We start from the raw sequence: 24,259 nt of genomic DNA on the forward strand, positions 1-24,259 counted from the left end.
TAATATTGAATATCACAGGTGAAAAGAAACAATGAGATGAAAACATCTCCTTTTTTACTCTTTCTGAAATTTTCATTTAATGACTTCTGTAAAATCCATATCTTTCCACTGATATAAGATGTAAAAACTACATAAGAATCAGGAGGTGGATGTTTACCTTAGTGGTTAAGACTTACCTGCCTTCCACATCAGACTGCCTGGGCTTCATTTCCATTTTGGCTCCTGACTCCACATTCCTGCCAGCGCAGATCCTGGAAGGCAGCAATGCCTCAGGGAATCAGGTCCCTGCTACCCACACATGAGATTCAGATGGGGTTCCCAATTACTAGCTTTAACTGGCTCACCCCCAGCCTCTGCAGGAATTTGAGGCGTCAATCAGTGGATGGGAACTCGTGTGTGTGTGTGTGTGTGTGTGTGTGTGTTCCAAACAACAAATCAGAAACTGGCGTTAATATTTCACATAAATGCACATGTGCATATGACTGTATCAGTAAAGGCTACAATCTTTTGTTGCTTTGTAAGATTTCTGCATGAAATATACAGGAAGGAAAGTGATTTACTGTGGCATAGACTTGCCAAAAGCCTATTCTTTGTTCAAAGATATTGGTCTGGAAAACCCAGACAAGTCAGTTATCATGGAAAACTGTCTAAAATATTAAAAAAGAATAATAAATATATAATTCCTCAATTTAAAAACCAGAGGTTTTTTTTTTTTTTTTTTTTTAACAACAGAAAGGATAGGGAATATGTTATATTTGGTCTATCAGAACAAGGTTGGAAAAGCCAGTTACCAGCAGACCATAAACACTTTTAATGGCAGTGGGCCTGGTGGCGTGGCCTAGCGGCTAAAGTCCTCGCCTTGAACGCCCCAAGATCCCATATGGGCGCTAGCTCTAATCCCAGCAGCTCCATTTCCCATCCAGCTCTCTACTTGTGGCCTGGGAAGGCAGTCAAGGACAGCCCAATGCATTGGGACACTGCACCCGCATGGGAGACCTGGAAGAGGTTCCTGGTTCCCGGCATCGGACTGGCACAGCACCTGCCGTTGCGGCTCACTTGGGGAGTGAACCATTGGACGGAAGATTTTCCTCTCTGTCTCTCCTCCTCTGTGTATATCTGACTTTGCAATAAAAAATAAATAAATCTTAAAAAAAATTAAAAACACTTTAAATGGCAGAAAATATTCACCAGTGTAACTTATTTAATTTGGCCTTTTTAACCAGCAAGAATCCTCTCCACTTTTACTAAAGAGAGACTCTTTTTTCTCAAAATAAAAGCTTGAGAAAAAGCATTGTTGTATAAATCGATATTGGGGCATCTTCAATTTTCTTCTTCAGGTTCATCTTAAAATCTTTCCTGATTCTCTGTTTCAACTTCCAAGTCTGAGCCAACCACAGGAATTGATTCTAAAAACAAGCACACACTTGTTTGTTGGCATTGTGGCATACAGGGTTAACATTGTGGGGTAACAAGAAAAGCCACTGCCGGTGATGCTGGCCTCCAATGTGGGTGTTGGCTTGAGTTCTGGCTGCTCCATTTCTGAAAAGCAGAAGATGGCCCATATCCAGAACCATATGTGCAAGGGGATCTGATTCAGCCACCCAGTCTCCCAGGACAGGACTGTGCACATGTGCTAATCTAGCACCGCCATTTGGGGAAACTATCAAAGTAAACTTTAACAATACTACTATAGGAACTGATTGGGGGGTTGAGGTTGTGGGAGAGCTAGCAAAGCCACTGCACGCAACTACTGACATCCCATATGGACACGAGTTCTTACCCTGGTTGCAGGACTCAAGAAATAATCATAGTTACCTGAAAAGTGAGATCTCTTCCAGGAAGAAACCATGGAAGTCTTCCTTCAACAGAGTGGTCAGGAAGAATCAGCACCCAAATGGTGGGATGGCAAGCTGAGCCTCAGGAAGGACATAGAATTAGCACAGAGCCAAGCTCTTTGGAGACAGCAGAGGAGATGCAGTGCCAAGATACAGGAGAGGCATGGCTCTGTCACATGGTGAGCTTGCATGTACCACGAAGGCTGCTCAGGCCAAGGCTTGTCTTTGAGTCTTGGCAGGACATATCTGTGAGTGTCCTGGCACTGTGAACAGCCTCTGCAAAGGTTATCTGAGGCCATCTCTTGTTCACCTCCTGCTCTCCCCCTGCAAAGCTGTCATGATGCGACTGTTCATCACTTTCAGGGTTCTGATGAGATATGAAACTTCCTGCCCCGTCTCGTCATAAAACAAGAATATAAAACCACTTAGCCGTAGCCTGGAGATAGCTCCTCAGCAGTGGATGACATGTGACTTGTGTTGCAATCTCCTAGTTCACTTGATTTCCAGTCTCATTCCTTTTCATATGTGGGACATGCCCTTGAGGAGCTGGCGCTGCTGGCTAATCTTCCTTTCATCATTTAGGTAAGTAATAAATCGTCTGGTACTAAAAGAGGCTCATTGTAACTTTACCAGCCAAATCAGTCAGGACTTGATCTTGACCTTGCCTTGTCTCACATGTGCTTGATGGCAACTAAGTGAAGCTGTGAGATCAACATGGTGTCTTGGGCCCGGCGGCGTGGCCTAGCGGCTAAAGTCCTCGCCTTGAAAGCCCCGGGATCCCATATGGGCGCTGGTTCTGATCCCGGCAGCTCCACTTCCCATCCAGCTCCCTGCTTGTGGCCTGGGAAAGCAGTCGAGAACGGCCCAATGCATTGGGACACTGCACCCGCGTGAGAGACCTGGAAGAGGTTCCTGGTTCCCGGCATCGGATTGGCCCAGCACCGGCCTTTGCAGCTCACTTGGGGAGTGAATCATCGGACGGAAGATCTTCCTCTCTGTCTCTCCTCCTCTGTGTGTATCTGGCTGTAATAAAAAATGAATAAATCTTTCAAAAAAGAAAAACATGGTGTCTAAAGGCAACCCTCCCTCCAACCCACCCCATTTCAAATATGATAGGCAAGGATTGGCATGATTATTGGAAGATTGAGAAAAAAATGTTAACAATTATATGGGGAGGAGAGTGCTTAGTCTTGCTGCTCTGGTTTCCACCAACTCTCTTGGCTTTCTGATCCACTCTTTCTCCTTGGAAAGGGTTATCTAATTGGTCAATTACTGACATGAGGACACATTTCCCAATTGCATGCAGCTAAATCATTATTAATCAGCTATGGAGCAGATGTTTGGGACAGCTGCTAAGATTCTGCTTGGGACAGCTACACCCCATATTAGAGTGCTTGGCTGAGTCAGTTCTAGGAGCTGGGAGGTCCAAAACCAAGGCATCAGCAAATGCAGTGTCTGGTGAGAGCCTAGTTCCTAGCTCATAGTTAGCACCTTCCAACTGCCTTGTTGAATGGTGGAAGAGTAAGTTCCCTTGGACCCCTTCTCCTTACGGGCTAAGATTTCATAATATGAATTTAGTGGGGATGAGCAGGGGACACACACACACACACACACACACACACCCCGACAGCATCTTAATTCTTTGATCTCCTCTTCCGGACACCTGCTTGGTTGCTCATTAATTTGACTAATACTTGTTGAGACCTTACTCTATGCAACATCCATTCATAACGGCGGTGACACATTATCTACGTACTGGTGGAAAAAGACTAGAAATAATTTTGCTGTAGTAATAGTGTAGCATAAAAGCATGATCATGAGGAACAAAGGACTTTTAGGGAATCATCACAGATGGCCTAATGAAAGTGCCTGTTTAGGGAAGCAGAACTTAGTCAAGAGGGATTGAAAGGACATTCTAAGCACAGAGTAAAGCAGAACAGGTGTTTCTGGCTATTGTGACAAGCAGAAGACAATAAGAGGGAGAAGCAGGGATGAGAACACAGGTCTTGAAGCAACAGTTAGAATTTGTGCGTTTCTTTTCTGACTGAAGGATGTTAGATCGATTGTTGGAACTCAGTGAAAATATTGTCTGGTATTTTGACTCTGTAATTATTAATATAGTATAACACAAATTATACAAATGAATCTTCAATAACATTAACAATTCAATCAATTAAATTTTTAAATAAATTACCAAGCAGAAGATCTAAGTTTCATTCTTTCTTTGAGCTCATGTTGTGGCATAGCTGGTTTAGCAGTTGCCAGCGATGTCAGCATTCACATATGGCAGCCAGTTTGAGACCTGGCTATTCCACCTCCACTGTAGTTCCCTGCTAATGCATCTAGAGAAGCAGGGGAAGATGGCCCAAGCACTTGGGCTCCTGCCATCCACGTGGGAAATTTGGAAGAAGCTCCTAGCTTCTGGTTTTGGCTTAGCACAGCTCAAGCCATTGTGGCCATTTGGAGATTGAATCAATAGATGAAGATTAGTATCTCTGTCTCTCCCTTTTTCTGTAACTTTTTCAAATAAAAAATTTTTGAATTTTTTTTAATTGGAAAATCAGATTTACAGAGAGAAGCAGAGATAGAAAGATCTTCTGTGTACTGGTTCATTCCCCAAGTGGCCACAGTGGAACTGGGCTGATCCGAACCCAGGAGCCAAGAGCTTCTTACTTTTATCTCACACAGGTGCAGGGTCCCTAGGCTTTGGGCTGTCCTCGATTGCTTTCCCAGGCCACAGCCAGGAAGCTAGATGGGAAGTAGATGCCAGGACAAGAACTGGCATCCATACAGGATCCTAGTGCATGCAAGGTGAGAATTTTAATCATTGAGCCATTGCACTGGGCCCCAAATGAATTGCTTTAAATAAATTCTTGCCATTTCTTGTCCACTAAGTCCAATGTTGTTTCTTATACTCGACAAGCAATATATCAATAAAAATTTGGTACAAGAGGTTTGACTTCCAGTTTTGTATTGTCATGGTTTTCTTACAAACCCTATCAACTAGATTCTTCAAGTATCTCTAAACAATCAGATTTTATCAACCCCTTTCAGTCTTGCTTTGTGTCAGCCAGAGGAATGAATTGTAATTAATACCTTGGCAAATCCTCAGGTCTGAAAAGATCTTCACTGATTCTCCAACTTTCCAGTCTTAAAACAACTTTAGATTCAATAATTATTAAGAACTTCAAAAACTTTTTGTGGGTTATAACTATCAACAATTGTAACAGAAAGTAAAAGTCACAAATTTTGAAACAGTTTTTTTTAAATCATCAGATGTTAACATGCTAAAAATAATGTTTTAGATGAGGAGAACAAGAGTTTAGGCCACATGTTAAGATGCCGGTAAAGACCACACATTCCAGGGCCCAGCGGTGTGGCCTAGCGGATAAAGTCCTCGCCTTGAAAGCCCCGGGATCCCATATGGGCGCTAGATCTAATCCCGGCAGCTCCACTTCCCATCCAGCTCCCTGCTTGTGGCCTGGGAAAGCAGTCGAGGACGGCCCAAGACTTTGGGACACTGCACCCGCGTGGGAGACCTGGAAGAGGTTCCTGGTTCCCAGCATCGTATCGGCGCGTACCGGCCTTTGCGGCTCACTTGGGGAGTGAATCATCGGACGGAAGATCTTCCTCTCTGTCTCTCATCCTCTCTGTATATCTGACTTTGTAATAAAAATAAAATCTTTAAAAAAAAAAAAAAGACCACCACGTTCCATACCTGAGCACCTCCCCGGGTGTGATATCTAACTCTTGCTCCTGACTTGAGCTTCCTGTTTGTACACATCCTCAAGGTCTAAGAGTATGTTTCTCAGTTTGCATTGCAGGTTCATGTCCTGTGTAAGAATTCAAAGCAAAGTACAATAATGAGAGTAGGGTTTGTTAAAGCAAACAACTGAGTGTAATTCAGGCAGGAGTGCAGACAAACCTACCACCTGTGGGAGTGCCAGAAAGATCTCCCCAGAAGAACATAGGAGCTGTCTGCAAAGAGAAGTTCTCATGTCCCCATTACGGGATACAAAGCAGTGTCTTAACTGCATATACAAGCAGGGTGGAGTTGGGGCAAGATTTAGGGTCCATGAGGTCCTTCAGGATAATTTTACATTCTCTTCCCGGGCTGGTCTGTCCACATGTGCTCACCATGGCACCTTCTGCTTCCTGGCCTGGGGGAGACCCCGAGTCTCCCTGGGAAAGCAGAAGCAAAAATACCATTAAAGAGGTGGGGTTAGACAGCAGTACCAAAGATAGAACTGCAAGCCTTCCCGCTTATTTTACCCTCACTGCTTGCACTTTCTGGGCCCCCATCACTGGTCAGCAACAGTAACAAGTCATTGGACCTGTCACCATTGGGAAACCCTGAATTGAGTTCCTAGTCCCATCCTGTGAGGAGTGATTCGAACATTCATCTTGGACACTGCACCATTTCATGCTCTCCCTTCTCCACAGTTTGCAAAATTTGCACCAGTTAGCCACCAATCAGATGTAACCTGATAGCCTTACCTGACAGTCCCATTCCCCAATCTCTGGCCCTTCCTCCTAGTCTCCAGCCACCTGCCTGTGGCTCAGATAACCTCAGTGCCCAGTCCCTGGGGCCAGCACACAGCCCACACGGCCCACACAGCCCCTCCCTTCTCCTTCCCCCTCGCTCTTCCCTTCCCTTCTCCTGACTCTTCCCCATCCCCTCCATCTTGCCCCTTCCCCTGTCTCTGGCAGCCCCCATCCTGCCACCATGGCACATGTGTCCCTTCCAGTTTTCTCCCCCTCCACCCCTGCTCCCGTTCCTACCCTGCTGGAATAAAGAACCTACTAAGCACCTTGCTGCATCTGGGGTTTTGGCTTGTGGTAAACATCGTGAATAGAGGACTTGGCTGCGGGAATTAGCTGCGCTTAACAGCATAAGAACTTTAGCTGCGCTTAACAGCATAAGAACTTTAGGTGCGCTTAACAGCATAAGAACTTTAGGTGCGCTTAACAGCATAAGAACTTTAGGAACTTAAAGTGTGCTTAAAACCTACCACATCCAATCCAGATATTAGGGAATTTGCGGGTGGGAGTGTTCTCTCTTCTTCTCAAGTAATTTTATTTTAATGAGAAGCATCCCATTATGTTACATTTTTGCTAATCTTTCATATGTCGCTTAGTGAATAATTGTCTTCATATTCCTTTCACATTCACACTGCTGCAACCTAACACATCATGTGGGCCTGTCTCTACTCAAAAAACCAGAAATGTCTTGTAAATGTCTTGTAACTGTTCAGCTCTTGCAATTTTTTCCAATGGGTGGATCACATTCCATTTGGTTTGACGTGGCAAAAAAAATCGTAATTATTTTAAATGCTTATTAGAAAAAATTTGATGCTACCCTTGATATACATCATGAAGGACGCTAAATCTACCCCAAGTTAAGATAAACGTAACTATATGCATCCAAGCCAAAGATTCCATGAGAATATTGCCGTAAGTTTCCTGTACTGTTTACAAGGTGGGTCCACAGCATGAAAAACATTTGTTTTTGTAGTCAGCCACGTGTTACAGTGGAAAGCCACGCAGGTCAGGTTTTAAAAGATGAAGACAAAAGGATTCCTATTCCCACGGACCACATAAAGCGGTGAAGAAGGTGCATTTCACAACACACCGGATCCGGTGGTAGTCCTCGCTGGAACGGCCTTTGCGACCTTCAGCAAATTACTCCTTGGGGAGTTCCACTTCCCTTCTTACAGACAGGTAACTGCAACGTGTAATGTCGGCAGTAAAGTACGTGTGAGCACCCTACCCGTTGCTATCCCTACGAACCATTTTAGAATCATCACCATCATATCCCCAGCACGTCCCCGTGGGTACTCTAAAGGACGGCTTAGGGGATGAAAGCAAAAAACCTATGCTGGGAACGAAGACGACGACGCCCCTCTAGATACCGGTGTGTGCCTCTGGAGCCTTCGGTGGAAAACAAATTCTAGAAATGTGGCCAGTCCCAAACGCCGCAGCCCACCAGCACCGACAGCGGAGCGAGTTAGCTCGGCCCGGGAGCCTGCGTGCGTGCGCATGCGCCTGCGCCTGCGCCTGCGGACGACCGAGGGCGTGCGTCCTACGCCCGGCCCGATCGATCCGATCGGGGATCGTCAGCTAGGCTCCAGGCGACGGGGGCGGGGAGGGGGCGTGCCATCCGTGAAAGGGGCGGAGTGGGCGCGAAGCTGGACCTGAAGCGGCCGGGGGCAGGGCAGGGGCGGGGCCTCCGTGAGAGGGGCGGAGCGCGCGGGAGCGTGCGCAACGGCCGCACGCTGCGTTCCCAGCAGCCCTTGCGCTCCTCTCGCGGCCTTCTTGAGCCCGCGGCTTCCGGGAGCTCCTGACCGAGCGCGTGAACGGTTCGCTGCATCCTGGTCATGGCGCATCACGTCCCCAAAGCTCCGGGCTTTGCCCAGATGCTGAAGGAAGGAGCCAAAGTAAGGCAGGGAGGAAGGTGGTGAGGTGGGCGGGGCGGCGTGCGGGCCGGGGGGCCGCAGCGACGGAGATGGGCGCAGGAGACGGGCCGGGCGTGTGCGGCCAGGGCGAGGAGAAGCTTCCAGAAGGGGAGGCTGTTCTCCGGGCGCGCCCCGGGGTCTAGGCGGCCGCGCAGCCGCTCGTGCGTGCGCCTCGGTGGGCGGCGGGGCGGCCGGCGCTCGCCTCGCGTGTCCCCGCGTGTCCTGGCCCCGAGGGCCGGCGCCGGCCGCGCGTTAGCCGCGTGGGGCGCAGGGCGGGGCGCAGAGCCTGCCTCGGGGAGAACGGGGAAGGGAGCTGCTTTGTGGGATGGATCGCCACGGAACGTGAGTGTCCTCAAGAAACGTTGGCCAGTTTCAGTGTTGGTGAAAAAATGGCTCTGCTCATCGTGGCGTTATTTATTCCCCTAAATTCGTGGCTTCTGGTTTGAAACACACCACTCCCTCCCTCCCGCCCCCCCCCCTCTCTCTCTCTCTTTTTTGTCTTGGCTGTCCTGGAGAGAATTTGAAATAATAATGTAAAGGCAGTAAGCAGTCCTGATCATAATAATGAATGATGTAAGAAAGGCGTCTCAAAAAACAACAAATATATATTTTTTCTAAAAATTGTAGAGAACACTAGAGCAAGTTGAGAACATAGAGAACATATTGAGAGCAATAGAGAACATACAGCAAGTTGAGAATGGTGTTCAACGGACGCTGAGCTGATTCCAGGGGGAAAGGGGAAGGGTCGGGGAGAGACCCCGAGTGCGCCCCGGGACCGGCCTTGATCTGCCCTTTTTGCAGGGAAGGTGATGAGGGAATGGTGAGAGGTGAGCTCGGCGACTTGGCTGCAGAGAGGTGGAGAACCTTCGGAGGAGCCTTCCTCCTCCTTGCCCGCCTGGTTTCCTCTCTGCATGCCAAGTGCTGATGGTTTTGAAAGGTCAGTCCCCAGACGACAATGGCAGTGGCTTGGGGCATTCCCAGGCAGCTGCACTGCAGGTGGGGGCCGCAGAGCAGCCGGGACGCCCACCGGTACTTGGAGGGTGCTGATGCTGTTCTGGTGGGAGGCTCTGTAAAGCGCTAGGGTCTGTTCCCCGGGGGTAAGCACATGGGGCTTCTGTAAACTAATGAAAGGTCCAGTCATGCCTGTATTTGGGAGTGGGACTGTCCACAGAGCAATCCGTTATAATGTCTGCTGTGTGTTTGAACTGTGGCTAGTGCAATTGAGCAACTGAGTTTTTATTTAAACAGCCACATGTGTTTAGTGGACATGGTGTTAGACAGACGTTCCTGGACGGCAGCCCGAGAAGGCCGAAAGGGCAGGTGCTGGATTTGAGGATTTCCGTATTGTGGGCAATTAGGACTTCAAAGTGTACCTTTGGAATTGTGTTGCAAGTCGAAGGAGCATTCCACAGTCTGTGCTCCAGTCTGAACGTTTTAGGACAGATGTCTTCCATTGGAATTCCCGGTGAGCAGAGACTCGCTTAGCACAGTCCAGGAAACTCATCACATGCATTTCCAGCTTTTAGTTAGAAAAGACTGATAAATTTGGAAAAGTATTTTACCTGAAACGAATCATACTGCTTTAGTAATTACCTCTTGAGAAGTGCCTTAGCAACAAGCTTTGCAGTCCAGCAGTAACATTTACCTCATGACTTATCTTCTTGCCTTTTCCCTCAATCTTAGTATTCTTTATTCCTTTACCCTTCGCTGCTTTTCTTTTTTTAAGTTTTTTTTTTTTTTAATTGGAAAATCAGATATACAGAGAGACGAGACAGGAACATCTTCCATCTGCTGATTCACTCCACAAGGGGCCGGAGCTGAGCTGATCTGAAGCCAGGAGCCTTTTCCAGGTCTCCCACACGGGTGCAGGGTCCTAAGGCTTTGGGCCGTCCTCGACTGCTTTCTCAGGCCACAAGCAGGGAGCTGGATGGGAAGCAGGGCTTCCTGGATTAGAACCGATGCCCATATGGGATCCTGGCACATGCAACTCGAGACCTTGAGCTGCTAGCTACCGTGCCGGGCCATCGCTGTGTTTTAATGATGTCAGGTAGTGCACAGCAGTTAACTCAAAGCTTCTATGGCCTGTGTCCATGTCAGGGTGCCTGATTTGAGTACCTACTGCTCCACTTGAGTTTCCTGTGTATGTGTGTATGGACCCTGCGGGGCGGCAGGTGTGAGCTCAAGTGCTTGGGTCCCTGATGCCACCCTTGTGAAGGGCCGGAGTACAATTCCTGGCTCCTGCTTTGCTCAGCCCAGTGCAGCTCTGGCTCTTGTAGACAGTTGAGAAGTGGACAGGCCACTGCCTGGAAGATTTCTCCTCTGACTCCTCTGTCTTTCAAGTAAAATGAAATGGAGTTTTTTTCCATGTTGAGAGGTGTAGGATTCAGGGTGTAGATAGTAGGTACCCTGTGATCTGTAAAAATATCATACATTACTTTCCAGCTGATGAGGAAGCTAATGATTTATAATTATCAAGCAACATGTTTATGCTACTTGTTTGCCTCAGTAATCCTGTGAGGTATAGGTGCTGCCATGCCATGTTAGAAGAAGAAATTTGAGAATTATCCAAGGTCATAAGTTAATTAGCCACAGAAGTGTAACTCACAGGTGAAATTGTAAACCCTGTGTCCCAAATGTCAGAGCTAAACTGCCTTTTTATTGGAAGTATCGTAAACAAGAGCTTCGTGTTGGAAAATTCTTGTTTGGCTGTCGTGTCTTATCAGGTCTTTTTTTTTACAGCATTTTTCGGGATTGGAAGAGGCTGTGTACAGAAACATACAAGCTTGCAAAGAACTTGCCCAGACTACACGTACTACGTATGGACCAAATGGTAATTTATGAATTCATGTTTTAGAAGACATAGTAATAGTGCTTTGTGTACTGTTTTCTTGTGCATAGTTTGGAAGGTATTACTTTTCTAGTTGAGCATTGAAAGATTTTGTAAGTCAGTGAGACAAGTATAGATCTGCAATTCAGATCTCAAAAAACAGATGTTAGAATGTTATTTGTTAATGTTATGGAAGTGGTAAAATTTAGCGTTTACGCCATTGAGACAAAACCTGGTATTTTTTATAAAAAATCATATAATTTCATTGAGAAAAATTGCTGTTCATATTTTATCACTAGTTGAATTTAATTGATAGAGGTTTATAAAATAGGTATAAAGCTAAAGATATTTTTTCATGAATATTTTTCAGTCTTTGCATACCTCAACATAATTTCTTTTCGCACCTGCAGCGTGCTAACCATGTTACAAGAAAAATAAAGGTCACCAACATGTGATAAAGTCTCCCGTCCTCCTTAGTAGAGACAGGTGTTGAAAGAAGGAAAGACTAGAGGTGTGAGTTGTGGAAAGCCATGGGGCTTTGACATGGGCTTACAGAGTAGGTACTGAATGTGGGATTTTTACAGTTATTTAAGAAGTAAATGCTGATATTTTCCTTAACTAGGTTTTCTGGATATTTTGGAAAGCTTCTGAATAACAACGTATTTTTCCCCTTTTTAAACTGCTCTTCTTAAGGAATGAACAAAATGGTTATCAACCATCTAGAGAAGTTGTTTGTGACAAATGATGCGGCAACTATTTTAAAAGAACTAGAAGTAAGTCATTTCTTTAAAAACAGTCCAGATTCGTTCTGGTGACATCGAAGTTAAATGTATTTTGACATATATATAGAAAAAACCTCCAGCATACTTCAGGTTGGATAATAAGGCACTGCTTTTCCAACTTTGTTTTCCTAACTTAACATGTTTTTAAGAATATATTGATTAGAATTGAACAAGTTTAATTCCACAAAATATTTATAGAGGGGCTTCTCATTGTGGGTGTTGATATTATACAGTATGGTGTTCTTAGGACTTAACTGTAATCCCCACAGATATCAAAACAGTAATTACAGATGGACTGGGAAGGCTTTTCTGCTACAGTTTGCTTATTTCTATAAAGGCATCCAAAACTGACTCCTAAATACGAAATCCATGTTCATTTTCTACCCCATTTTCAAAATCACAAGTGATAGCACTTAAACAAGAACTTAAATTGTAAAATGGATTTTGAGACACATTATCAGGTTAGTTAAAAATATGTGGGTTTTGATTGAGATTCTTTTATCTTAAATTTAGTAAGCAGTGGTCAGCTCGTTCTTTTGTGGCCCTGAGGGTAACAGATGACTGGACTCAGAAGAGGAATGCATTTGAAGCTCTTCTCATTCAGTGATGTGTTTGTGTTGCTAGGCTGAGAGATCCTCAGCTGGTCTTACCGGTCTTGTGACCACAGAGTATTACCATGTAACAGTGTGCGCAAAACCTGGGCCGTGGATAAATACATGTTATGTTGTCTTTAATGCCAGGTACAGCATCCTGCTGCAAAAATGGTTGTGATGGCCTCTCACATGCAAGAGCAAGAGGTGGGAGATGGCACAAACTTCGTTCTTATATTTGCTGGAGCTCTTCTGGAGCTAGCTGAAGAGCTTCTGAGGAACGGGCTGTCGGTTTCAGAGGCGAGTGTGCATTCTACCATCTGCTGCTGTTTGTTCGTGTATATGTCTCCTGCTGTTTGAAATACACTTCAGATATGGTACCCAATAGGACTGTTCTTAATGAGGTGGTTACTCCATGGGTGTTTTGTTTTTTGTGAGCAAAGTGAGACAATGGCAGACTTTTTTTTTTTTAAAGATTTACTTGTTTTTATTGGAAAGGCAGATTTCCAGAGAGAAGGAGAAACAGAAGGATCTTCCATCTGCTGGTTCACTCTCCAAATGGCCACAGTGGTCAGAGCTGATCCAATCCAAAGCCAGGAGCCTCCTTCAGGTCCCCTGTGCAGGTGCAGGGTTCCATGGTCTTGGACCATCCTCTTCTGCTTTCCCAGGCTATAAACAGGAGGCTGGATGCGAAGTGGAACAGCCGAGACATGAACCACCATCCATATGTGTTCCCAGTGCTTGCAAGGGGAGGATTAGCCAGTTAAGCCATCATGCCAGGCCCACATTAGCAGTCTCTTACCCAAGGTCTTGCAGCTGGTGAGGGGTGAAGTTAGAATTCATTTGGGCTGTCATTAGAACCTATACTCATAGACAGTAGGCTCTTTCACACATAGATGTAAGTCTCGAATTTTTGATTTTTTTTTTTCAAAAAATTCTGTGTGCTTTACATTCTAGGTCATAGAAGGTTACGAGATAGCTTGCAAAAAAGCTCATGAGATCCTTCCTGATTTAGTGTGTTGTTCTGCTAAAAACCTTCGCAATGTCGATGAAGTGTCATCTTTACTTCGTACCTCCATCATGAGTAAACAGTACGGCAATGAAGGGTTTCTGGCCAAGCTCATTGCTCAGGCGTGTGGTAAGTAAATACCAGTAAATGAAGAGATGCGGAATAGAAATGTCTTTACTGTAGCTGAGACAGCTCTGTTGACAAGCTGTGTACTGATGTCTTTCATTTTCTTAACAGTGTCTATTTTTCCTGATTCTGGCCATTTCAATGTTGATAACATCAGAGTTTGTAAAATCCTGGTAAGTTTAGAGATTACCTGAATACGCCAGTTGTTTTTTGTCAAAAAGGATTTTATTAGTTTAAGGTTGAAATTTCACCTATTTTATTTATGCATTAACTTCCTCTTATGGCATCACTTCATATTTTCATATGGCTAGATTGAAGTCTTACTGTCTTACATTTAAAAGTGCATCATCATATTATCTCAATAAAATTCTTTTTCCATAAATCTTGCGGGTTGAGAATAGTGTATGAAGAAAATACTGACCTGTTTTCAAATTAAATAAAAACAAGCATAGAAGGTGATTTTAAGTGGTAGAGGAGTTGTCTTGCTGCTCCACAGTGTGAAACGGGCTTCAGAACAACATTTCATTCTAATTAGGGTTAAAAGATAGTTATTGTACAGAATCTGTGTTTGAATCAGAATAAAATCAATGGTCACTGTTGCTGTGGGTGCAAGGGGCAGCTTTCTTTTGGCCAGAAGTACTCTTTCTAGAATTTATTTTATTGGAAAAGCAAATCCTCAATCCACTACTTCACTCCTCAGATGGCCGCCATGGCCAGAACTGAGCCTGTGTATAAAGCTGGGAGTCAGGAGCTCCTAGGTCACCCACGCAGGTGCAGGGACCCAGAGACTGGATCCATCCTCTTCGGGCCAGAAGCAGGAAGTGAATTGGAATGGAGTGGGATGCCTGTGCAGTGGTGGAGTATTAGCTTGCTACGCTTCTAAGCCAGCCCCTTGCCACATTTCCCAGTTGCCCCATGGCCAGGTTGTCTTTCCCACAGTCTGCATTTTGCTCAAGTTTCTGTTGCTCTGTTTTTTTTTCCTTCCTCATCTCAGGCTTTATTCTTTGGTTCTTTCAGGGATTTCCTGAAACAACATGGCATCTCTGAAGTGTATTCTTAATAAAAATTTTCTGTGCCTGAGTAATTCCTGTAGATTGGTTTTGCACATAGGCATACTGACTGTGAATATAGTTGAATTTAGCTTTCATGCTACGTGTGTGCACTTTCTGCAAGAGATTTTCAAAAAGTTCAAGAAAAACTTGTATTACAAAGAAACTGCATGGGCTTCAGAGTGATTCTTGCTTTTGCTTAATTCTTAATTATTTGAGTAGAGCTCCCATGTGTTTGTTCACTCCCCAGATACCTGGAGGAGCCCGGGCGTCAAAGCCAGCAATCAGAAACTCAGTTCAGGTCTCCCAAGTGGGTGACAGGACCCAGTTCCTTGAGCCATCCCTGCTATTTTCCCTGTCCACATCAACACAATCTGGAGTCACATTTGGAACCAGGCATCAGACTGAGGCACTCCCGTGTCCTGAGCAGTGTCTTGACCATGAGGCAAAAGGCCTGCGCCTCACATATTTGGCGCCATAGTAAACTTGCCTTTTAATTCAGTGTGTACCCTCGTGAACGTACACATGTGCTGTGTGCTTTGTCGCCTTCCATGTACTGTCCGTTTTCTCCACTAAATTGTAAGTTTGTGAAAGCCACCTTTGTTTACCTGCACCTGGCTGCTGTTCTGTTTCGGGTTACGATAATTATGACTGAGGTGATAATGAGTACTTGAATGTTGAATGAGGAAGTGGTTAGTTGTGTTATATTGAAGAACCTCCTCGGTAGCAGTGGCTCATTCCCACAGTGATGGCTCCCTTGACCTGGTGTGTTTGCTCTTCGCCCATCACCTAATCCCATGTTATCCAGGAGCCATTGCATTAGCCTGGTACTTTGTTTTAGAAAATACTACTTTTGGTACATGTAGAGTCAGCAGCTAACAGTGGTTTTGGTGTTCACTCCTCAGGGATCTGGGATCTATTCCTCCTCAGTTTTACATGGCATGGTTTTTAAGAAAGAAACAGAAGGTGATGTAACATCTGTCAAAGATGCAAAAATAGCAGTATACTCTTGTCCTTTTGATGGCATGATAACAGAAACCAAGGTATGTGGATTGCAAACCTCTGTTAGGTTGGGTTGCTGTTTTAACTTAGTATCTTGTTTTGACATTGAAATTGCTGTTAAGTTAGTATTTCATAAGTATTTTGAAGTGTGCCATCAAATGCATTTCTAAGTCAAATTTGTGTATATTTGAATAATTCAACTATTAAGTAATTTTGAGACTTTAGGTAGTGGCAGTTTTGTTTATATTCTAACCTATAATCATGGACATTTCAGCAACTGAAAGAGTACTTCGCTTTGCCTGAAGACTAAAATGTTGACACACTACAGTGTCCTGGAACAAAATACACCAATCTAAAAATTGTTTTTAAAATACGTGTTACAAAGTTTGTGTCGTCACCAGGAACTGTTATCAATAGAATTTTTGAAATCTGAAAAGTTCTGCAGGTTTGATGTGGGAGCACATTTGGCTAACACAGGAGAAGCGTGAGGACTGTGACTTGGCAGTTCTCTACTTGACCTCTAGCAGAAGACAGGTCCCAGCACATCCGCCCACATGTCTAACTTCCACAAGACCTCTGTGCGGTGGGGTAGGTTCTTGGAGCAAACTGAGTGTGTAGTACTTTTTTAAAAAACAAGGATTTTGAAAACCAGATTTAGAGATATCTTCCAGTTACTGGTTCACTCCCCAGATGGCCACAACAGCTGGTGCTAGGCCAGAGCTAAGTCCAAAGCTTCACCTGGGTCTCTCACTTATGTAGCCGGGAGCCAAGGACTTGGGCTGTATACAGCGGCTTTTTTTCAGGCCATTAGAAGGGGACTGGGTTTGAAATAGAACAGCCAAGACAGTAATTGGCACCCTGACGGGATGCTGGCAGTACAGATGGCAGTTTAACTTGCTGTGCCACAACACTGGCCCCTGTTAATTTCATATGGACTCTTAGTCTGGAAGCTTATATTTTGTATTTTCTTTATTCTATGTAAAGTGTCATTCTATATCTTTGAGAACTAAACTAGTGAAAATGGCTTTTGTTTTATCAGGGAACTGTATTGATAAAGACTGCTGAGGAATTGATGAATTTTAGTAAGGGAGAAGAAAATCTCATGGATACACAAGTCAAAGCTATTGCTGCTACTGGTGCAAATGTAATAGTGACTGGTGGCAAAGTGGCAGACATGGCTCTTCATTATGCAAATAAATACAATATTATGTTGGTAAGGTAAGAAAATTGCATTCTGCAAGTTGTTTTTTTGGTGGGGGTGGATAATGAAATCTGAAACAAATCGTAACTGTGAAGGCGGTTAAAGGAAATTTGTAAGGTATCAGATCAAATAGCATGGGGAGTTAAAACAGGGCATTCATGGGATACATCCAGCACTTGGACCGTCTGAAGCCTGCAAAGTCATTTGGTCTGACACTGCCGAGGGAGCCCCAGACAGAATTTAAAATTCAATAACTGTATAGCTGACAGATTTTTAAGTCGATAATTTTGTGTGGCCCTTGAGTGATACTTGTATCCTAATGGCCCTTGGCAGGAAAAGGTTCTTGCCTCCCCCCAGTCTAAAGAATAGAAAATATTTATGAGAAAACTTGCATTTAGGCTAAAGGTCTAATCAGCAGATGTTATTTGAAAAGAGAAGGAAAGGATATTTCTAGCCAGTATTTCAGCTTGTTTGGAGACCAGATACAAGTCTGATGCATCTTCCCTCACCTGGGATGCCCTGTTTTAATTTTTTGCAGAAACAGAAGCAGAGATATCTTCCATTTGCTGATTTAGTCACTGAAGCCTGGGCTGTGCTAGGCTGAAGCCAGGAGCCTAGAGTTCACTCTGAGTCTCCACATGGGAGCAGAGGCCCGATTACTTGAACCTTCACCTCTGTCTCCCAGTGTGTACATTGGGAATTGGCTGGAACTGGAAGTAGAGCCCAGACTCAAACCTGTGAACTCCAGTACAGGATGTGGGCTTCAAACAGCTGCCTAAACATTGTGCTACATACGTGCTCAGAAAATACCCTAGCATTCATGAGCAAGGTTATGAGGGCATTTCAGAAATTTGCAGAACATAAAATTGAGTTATAAGTTGTTTTGGTACAGAAATTTTTTTTTAAAGATTTATTCATTTTATTACAGCCAGATATACACAGAGGAGGAGAGACAGAGAGGAAGATCTTCCATCCGATGTTTCACTCCCCAAGTGAGCCACAACGGCCGGTGCTGTGCCAATCCGATGCTGGGAACCAGGAACCTCTTCCAGGTCTCCCACGCGGGTACAGGGTCCCAAAGCTTTGGGCCGTCCTCAACTGCTTTCCCAGGCCACAAGTAGGGAGCTGGATGGGAAGTGGAGCTGCCGGGATTAGAACCGGCGCCCATATGGGATCCCGGAGCGTTCAAGGCGAGGACTTTAGCCGCTAGGCCACGCCGCCGGGCCCTTGGTACAGAAATTTTTTAAATGCATATATTCAAAGACTCTGTGCAAGGAATAAGTAGAAAAATGTTTTGGTGATGGGGCTTGATGTGATGGCCTAGTGGCCAATCTTCGCCTGTTATCTGCCGGGATCCCATATGGGTGCCGGTTCATGTCCTGGCTGCTTCCCAACCAGCTTCCTGCTTGTGGCCTGGGAAAGCAGTCAAGGACAGCCCAAAGCCCTGGGACCCTGTATCCACATGTGGGAGACCTGGAGGAAGATCCTGGCTCCTAGTTTTGGATTGGTTCAGTTCTGGCCATTGCAGCTACTCGGAGAATGAACCAGCAGATGGAGGATTTTTCTTTCTGTCTTTCATTCTCTCTGTAAATCTGCCTTTACAGTTAAAATAAATAAATCTTAAAATATTTTAATGGAAAAATCAGTATGAATTCCAGAAAGTTTTTGCCACCACAATAGTTCTACCCTCCTATAAAATTTATTATGGGCACACAAGACATCTTTCCCATCCATTTCTGCTTGCCACCATTTTTAGCAGCTGATCAAATGTACAGAGCAATTCACTTCACTGTTTTAACAGAGCACAGGACTGTACAAAGTAAAGCAAAAATTTTCTGTATGTAAATACATACATATATATGAGTCCTATGGTGTTGCATACTGTAAACCCCACACATCCTAAACTGGTTTCAAGTTTCCCAGTTCTAGAATAATGCTGTGTAACGCAGGGTTGTAATGTGGCATTGCTGGCAAATTGGGTTCACTTAGCAGGGTCGGGAATCTGCTTCTGGACTGCAGCATTCAGCTTGAAAAAAATCTTCTGAGCTTGAATCCAGAACTTACAGACTGACTTGGGAGTTGGTGGTTGGTATCCCATTTCCTCTCTGCAGTTTAAGTGCTATGTGTCTCATGGAATTACACCCTCATGAAGATCTTTTTTTTTCTTTCTTTTTTTTTTTTTTATTAAGGCTGAACTCTAAATGGGATCTCAGACGACTTTGTAAAACAGTTGGTGCTACGGCTCTTCCCAGATTGGTATGTATATTTGAAAAACACAAAGATACTTCAGATGAATTGCAGTTTTAGCCTAACAGTCGGTTTCTTACAGACTCCTCCTGTCCTTGAAGAAATGGGACATTGTGATAGTGTTTACCTCTCAGAAGTTGGAGACACACAAGTGGTGGTTTTTAAGCATGGTATGTGGTCAGATCAAAATAGGTTTATATAAGAATGTGTTCATTTTCTTTTACTCAATCACCAAATGTATTTATTAACAGAAAAGGAAGATGTTGCCATTTCCACTATAGTACTTCGAGGCTCCACGGACAACTTGATGGACGATATAGAAAGGGCAGTAGATGATGGTGTTAATACTTTCAAAGTTCTTACAAGGGTCAGTATTAACAGTGATCTTCTTGAATAATTTGTAAGTTCTTAAAAACATGGTTGGCAGAATCCTGAATGTTTGAGAAGCACAGTGTTTGCAGGCTGAGTAGATGGTTGTTTCTGTCAGTGACCGGCAGCCGTTTGGTGTGCTCCCATTCTTCCGTCCCCCCTTTTCACTGTACAGTAGGAAAATTGGTTCTGACCAGTCGTTTTTACCAAGTTTGTGAATAGATTTTTAAGTAATGGCATCTGGTCAAGAGTGCTGGTATATGAAAAGAATAGAAACCAACAGACTGTTCTTTTTTAATGATATTTTTGGTTGGTTGGTTTGAACTACTTAATAGGATAAACGTCTTGTACCTGGAGGTGGAGCAACAGAAATTGAATTGGCCAAACAGATCACATCATATGGAGAGGTAAGGCATTCTCTATATATTTTTTACTAACTTTCTGTTGCCTAAATACAATGAAATAATAAACACATTTTGTTTTAGACATGTCCTGGCCTGGAACAGTATGCTATTAAGAAGTTTGCTGAGGCATTCGAAGCTATTCCCCGGGCACTGGCAGAAAACTCTGGTGTTAAGGCCAATGAAGTAATCTCTAAACTTTATGCAGTACATCAAGAAGGAAATAAGAATGTTGGATTGGACATTGAGGTATTTGGGGAAAAGGGGGGACATGAACTTAAATTGCTTTATTTTTTGTATAACTTAAAAATGGAAAAAGGGAAAGTCAGTAAGAAATGGTGTTATGATAACGTGAGCAAATTTTGTTCTGTGTAGTGGAGATTTTAGTTTTTCTTCTATTTTATTGATACTTTTCTATCTGAAAAAGAGATATTTTATCCACTGGTTATTTCTCCCAACGCCCACAATAACCAGATTGGCCTGGCAGAAGTTAGGAGTCCAGGATTTAATCCACATTACTGGTAGGGCCCCAAGTACTTTTACTGCCTCTGAGGTGAGCTGGGTCAGAAGCGGAGTAGCTGGGACTCAAACCAGACTATCCAGTGTGTAATGTACAATGTATTATACACTTACGTGTTTATTTTTTTACTCACATTCACTTAATTAGGAAAACACTCAAATCCAAATGCTCCTACATAAGGAGGCAGGAGGTCTCAAGCTATAGGCTAGAAGCCCACCCTGGTGATACTTGATTTGGTTTGGTGGTGGTTTGTTTTTTGGTATGATTTGCAGAGCTATGAGGTGGTTTGATGTAACTAGTTGTTTCATGTAAACAGTTCCACTTAATTTGTGAAGAAGTATGGAAATTGTTCTATGTTGACAGGCTGAAGTTCCTGCTGTAAAGGACATGTTGGAAGCTGGTGTTCTAGATACTTACCTAGGAAAGTACTGGGCTATCAAACTGGCCACAAATGCTGCAGTCACTGTGCTTAGAGTCGATCAGGTGAGCAGAACTTGAATCTTAGATAAACTAATTTTCATAAGATTTGAGAATATTTGCAAGGGAGTGTTTATTATCAGATCTTACACATGTTAAAGTACTGTGAGAAATATGACTTCTTTCCTCTTGAAGTGTAGTGAACATGTTACAACTGAGTGAAAAGGACAGTAACCCTTTGTGCAAGTAATTTAGAAAGTTTAAAAAGAGAGTATGGACACATGTGCATTTTGAGGAATTACAAAAGACTTAAGGGTACAGAGATAAGCCAGAACTCATTATTTTTCAGAAAGGTGTTTTCTAATCATTTGTAAGTACTTAAGAGAGTTTATCATTGCGGGCATAGTGTATGTCTTAAGAACTATGTTAATCAGTTTGTCTTGGTATCTCTTTGAAGGTGATTATATCTGATTTTGTGCAGTATATATTCTGGAAAGGGATTTGTAAAGCAAGTTTTAAGCATTGGGTGGTATAGTAGAGTCTGAGTTGATCTTTATTGTCTATTTCACCAATTTATTTGGTCACCAGTTGATGACTTCAATATCACCTGTAAAATCTCAGACCTCTCCAGATCCCTTGAGTCAGAAACTGGAGAAAGCTCAGCATGAGTTTTATGTGTGTGTGTTTACAATTTATTTTTTGTTTGAGTTATAGAGAGGGACAGACAGAGCGCTTCTATCCACTGGCTTACTCACCAAATGGCTGCAGCTGAGCCCTCCAGCCTTCCCCATGTGGGTGCAGGAGCCCTGGGGACTTGAGCCAGCCTCTGCTGTTTTTTTTCAGGCCATAAGCAGAGAGCTGAATGGGAAGTGAAGCAGCTGGAATTGGAACCCATGCCTGTACAGGCTGCTTATGCTGCAGGTGGAGCCTGTTGAGTAACTGTGCAATAGGCCCTCCAGTTTATTACGAGGCCTACTGGAGTTTGAGGGAGCCACTCAACGTAGGCACCATGTATTATTAGTGGAATGGCTCAACTGTTTTACAATAAAGAAAGCTAATTATTTACTTTTGCTTCTCACAGATTAATATGAGCCCAAAACCAATAGCATTTTTAACACAGATCCTTTGAAAATGTTGAAATTGTTACATTGTACTTGGGAAATGCAAGATTAGCACATTTTGGATAAACCAGGAGAGGCTTGTAACAGATAAAGTTACTGTGGGAGCCAAGTTGCTTGGGTTTTGTTCATGAACAAATATTTCCTGTTACTTAAATGGTCCTTATTTATAGGTATTAGAAAATGTCAGTGTTGAGATTGATATATACATTAATGTATTGATTACTTTAGATTATAATGGCAAAACTGGCAGGTGGACTTAAAGTTCCTAGACCACAAGGAAATTGGCATGCAGATGCTTGGCGAGATGAACCTCACATATAATTGGCAATCAAGTGCCAAACTGATACCATGATGCATGCAGCTGCTCTCACCTTCAGCCTACTGCGCTGTTAAAGGGCATGTCTTAGAAGGTCTTTCACTAACGTGTGTAGGTGTTGCTGCTGTTATAAAGGCCAGAAGTTTACTCACAATGCTGTAACTTAACAGTTTAATTTCTAATAAGGAAGTTATTTGATATTTGTGCTATAATGTTTTCATTTGCAGTATACAATTGATTGCCTAATTTTAAATCAGGTTGTTTATATAGACATAACTTTGGGGGGGGGGGTTTCTTTTGTTAATGCAGATCATCATGGCAAAACCAGCCGGTGGACCCAAGCCTCCTGGTGGGAAGAAAGACTGGGATGATGACCAAAATGATTGAATGGCCTCATTTTTACTGTAGGTCAAGGTTGTATTTGTAGTAATGCTCTAGGAATTGCCTGATGTTTTCTTAGTTCCTTAAATTAAGTGTTTTGTGTTTCTGTCATCTGGATGATGTAATAAAAGTGTTACTAGCAAAGCCTTGCTGCCTGTGACCAGTTAATGGATCCAAGTGACTTCTGTTCCCACCTTGGCAATTGCATTATTTGTGGGGTTCCCAGCAAGTCAGGTGAGGTGAGCATTCCCCACGTGTATGTAGTCTTCTGCTTGTTGCTGTGTACATCTTGCACAGTTACGACATAATGGCTGCTTTCTACGTGATACCATGGAATAGTTTCGACAGAGACCATAAAGCTTAAAAATAAATCTCTGGCTCCTTGAACCACATTTTCATAGCTTTGGAAATTCAAAGGCTTTATGACACGAACCAGTAAGGAGTAATGAAATGCTGAATGCAAAACATTCTAGTAACACAGTGTAAGAGATAGGGTAGAGTCTTAAAAAAATAGAAATGTACAAATGAGTTCCTGTGCTGGCGATCTGCCTGTTGGGGATGATGGAGAGGCCTTGGGGTCCTATGAATTCAGGCTTGGGTTAGAGAGTCGCTAAGGGCATAGCACCAGTGAGCATGTGGGGACATGGGACCTTACCTCTAGGCAGGTGGAGTGAATATGGGGATTTCCTCATGAGCTTGGTCCTGGGCAGGGAGAACCCAAGGTCAGCACGCAGCCCTGGTGTGCCACTAGGCCTGTCCACTAGTACCAGGCCTGGAAAACATCAATGGACCTGATCTAGGTTAAGGCACCAGGCCAACCCATGTGCCAGGAGCTTAGGACTCTGGTGGTGGGGTGAGCTTTGGATCAGCACACCACCCGCTGGACTTCTGAAGACTGGGCTGAAGAACCATGCCCTCCTGTGCACAAGGATTGTGGATTGATTAGGGGAAGGAGCAAGGGGATGTGGGGGAGGGAGGACTTCCATGCAAGTGTCTTGCAGGTGGGGAATGACTCCTGAGGGACTCCCAGTGAGAGAGCCACTGTATTTGGCAGGTAAGCGAGGGGACTGAGACCTGGTGTTTTGGAGGGGACAGATCAGAAGACCTTTATGGGTCAGCCCAGATTGGAGACCTAAGCTGGATCATTGCTGACCACCACACACCAGCCCACACAAAAGCTAGAGCTGGGTTCCTATCTGGCCCAGCATGTGACAGTGTTATAACGGGATGGATCACATTAGCCTGGGCCATGATGCTAACCACCATGCAAGACAACCAGGTCCGGGTAAACTCTGGGGGGGATGTGTGGGCCTAACCCTGTGGAACTGCAATTCCCACTGATTAGCTTAAGAGTTGGGGTGGTGATGGGCTGAGCTAGGCATGGCCGTGGAACCCATAACCACCCAGATACTGGTGCTAGAAATAGGCTGGGCAGGTCCAGGCTGCAGCACCCGCATGTGCACCCTAAAACTGTGGGGCAGGTCAGGCCCTATCAACCAGCTCATGCAAAGGTCAGAATGGACGGGGCAGGTTATGCCAGGTAAGAGCCTAGCACCCACCGGCATTCGTGAAATCTGGGAGTGGGCCAGAAGGGGGAACTTGGGAAACTCC

The 24,259-nt window shown here is 44.1% G+C and overlaps 1 protein-coding gene across 1 annotated transcript; it reads left to right on the forward strand.

Annotated features, from left to right (window-relative positions):
- Positions 1–8,107: 8,107 nt before the first annotated feature.
- On the forward strand, positions 8,108–22,829 carry CCT8 (chaperonin containing TCP1 subunit 8). Its single transcript, XM_058661727.1, has 15 exons — positions 8,108–8,272; positions 11,030–11,120; positions 11,811–11,890; positions 12,640–12,789; positions 13,447–13,627; positions 13,736–13,797; positions 15,579–15,716; positions 16,715–16,893; positions 19,066–19,132; positions 19,206–19,293; positions 19,375–19,490; positions 19,828–19,899; positions 19,978–20,142; positions 20,777–20,896; positions 22,577–22,829. Exons 1-15 carry the CDS (start codon positions 8,213–8,215, stop codon positions 22,652–22,654), a joined length of 1,647 nt encoding a protein of 548 aa, XP_058517710.1. The 5' UTR covers positions 8,108–8,212; the 3' UTR covers positions 22,655–22,829.
- Positions 22,830–24,259: the final 1,430 nt, after the last annotated feature.

This window comes from Ochotona princeps, chromosome 3 (genome assembly GCF_030435755.1).
Source record: "Ochotona princeps isolate mOchPri1 chromosome 3, mOchPri1.hap1, whole genome shotgun sequence".
Classification (NCBI taxonomy): Eukaryota; Metazoa; Chordata; class Mammalia; order Lagomorpha; family Ochotonidae; genus Ochotona; species Ochotona princeps.

What these genes read in the sequence shown, in the direction of transcription:
- CCT8 (XM_058661727.1), top strand. Translation starts at nt 8,213, where the DNA reads ATGGCGCATCACGTCCCCAAAGCTCCGGGCTTTGCCCAGATGCTGAAG. An exon ending in CTATTTTAAAAGAACTAGAA is followed by an intron (nt 11,891 to 12,639) that starts GTAAGTCATTTC and finishes CTTTAATGCCAG; the next exon opens with GTACAGCATCCTGCTGCAAA. An exon ending in CTACGGCTCTTCCCAGATTG is followed by an intron (nt 19,133 to 19,205) that starts GTATGTATATTT and finishes GGTTTCTTACAG; the next exon opens with ACTCCTCCTGTCCTTGAAGA.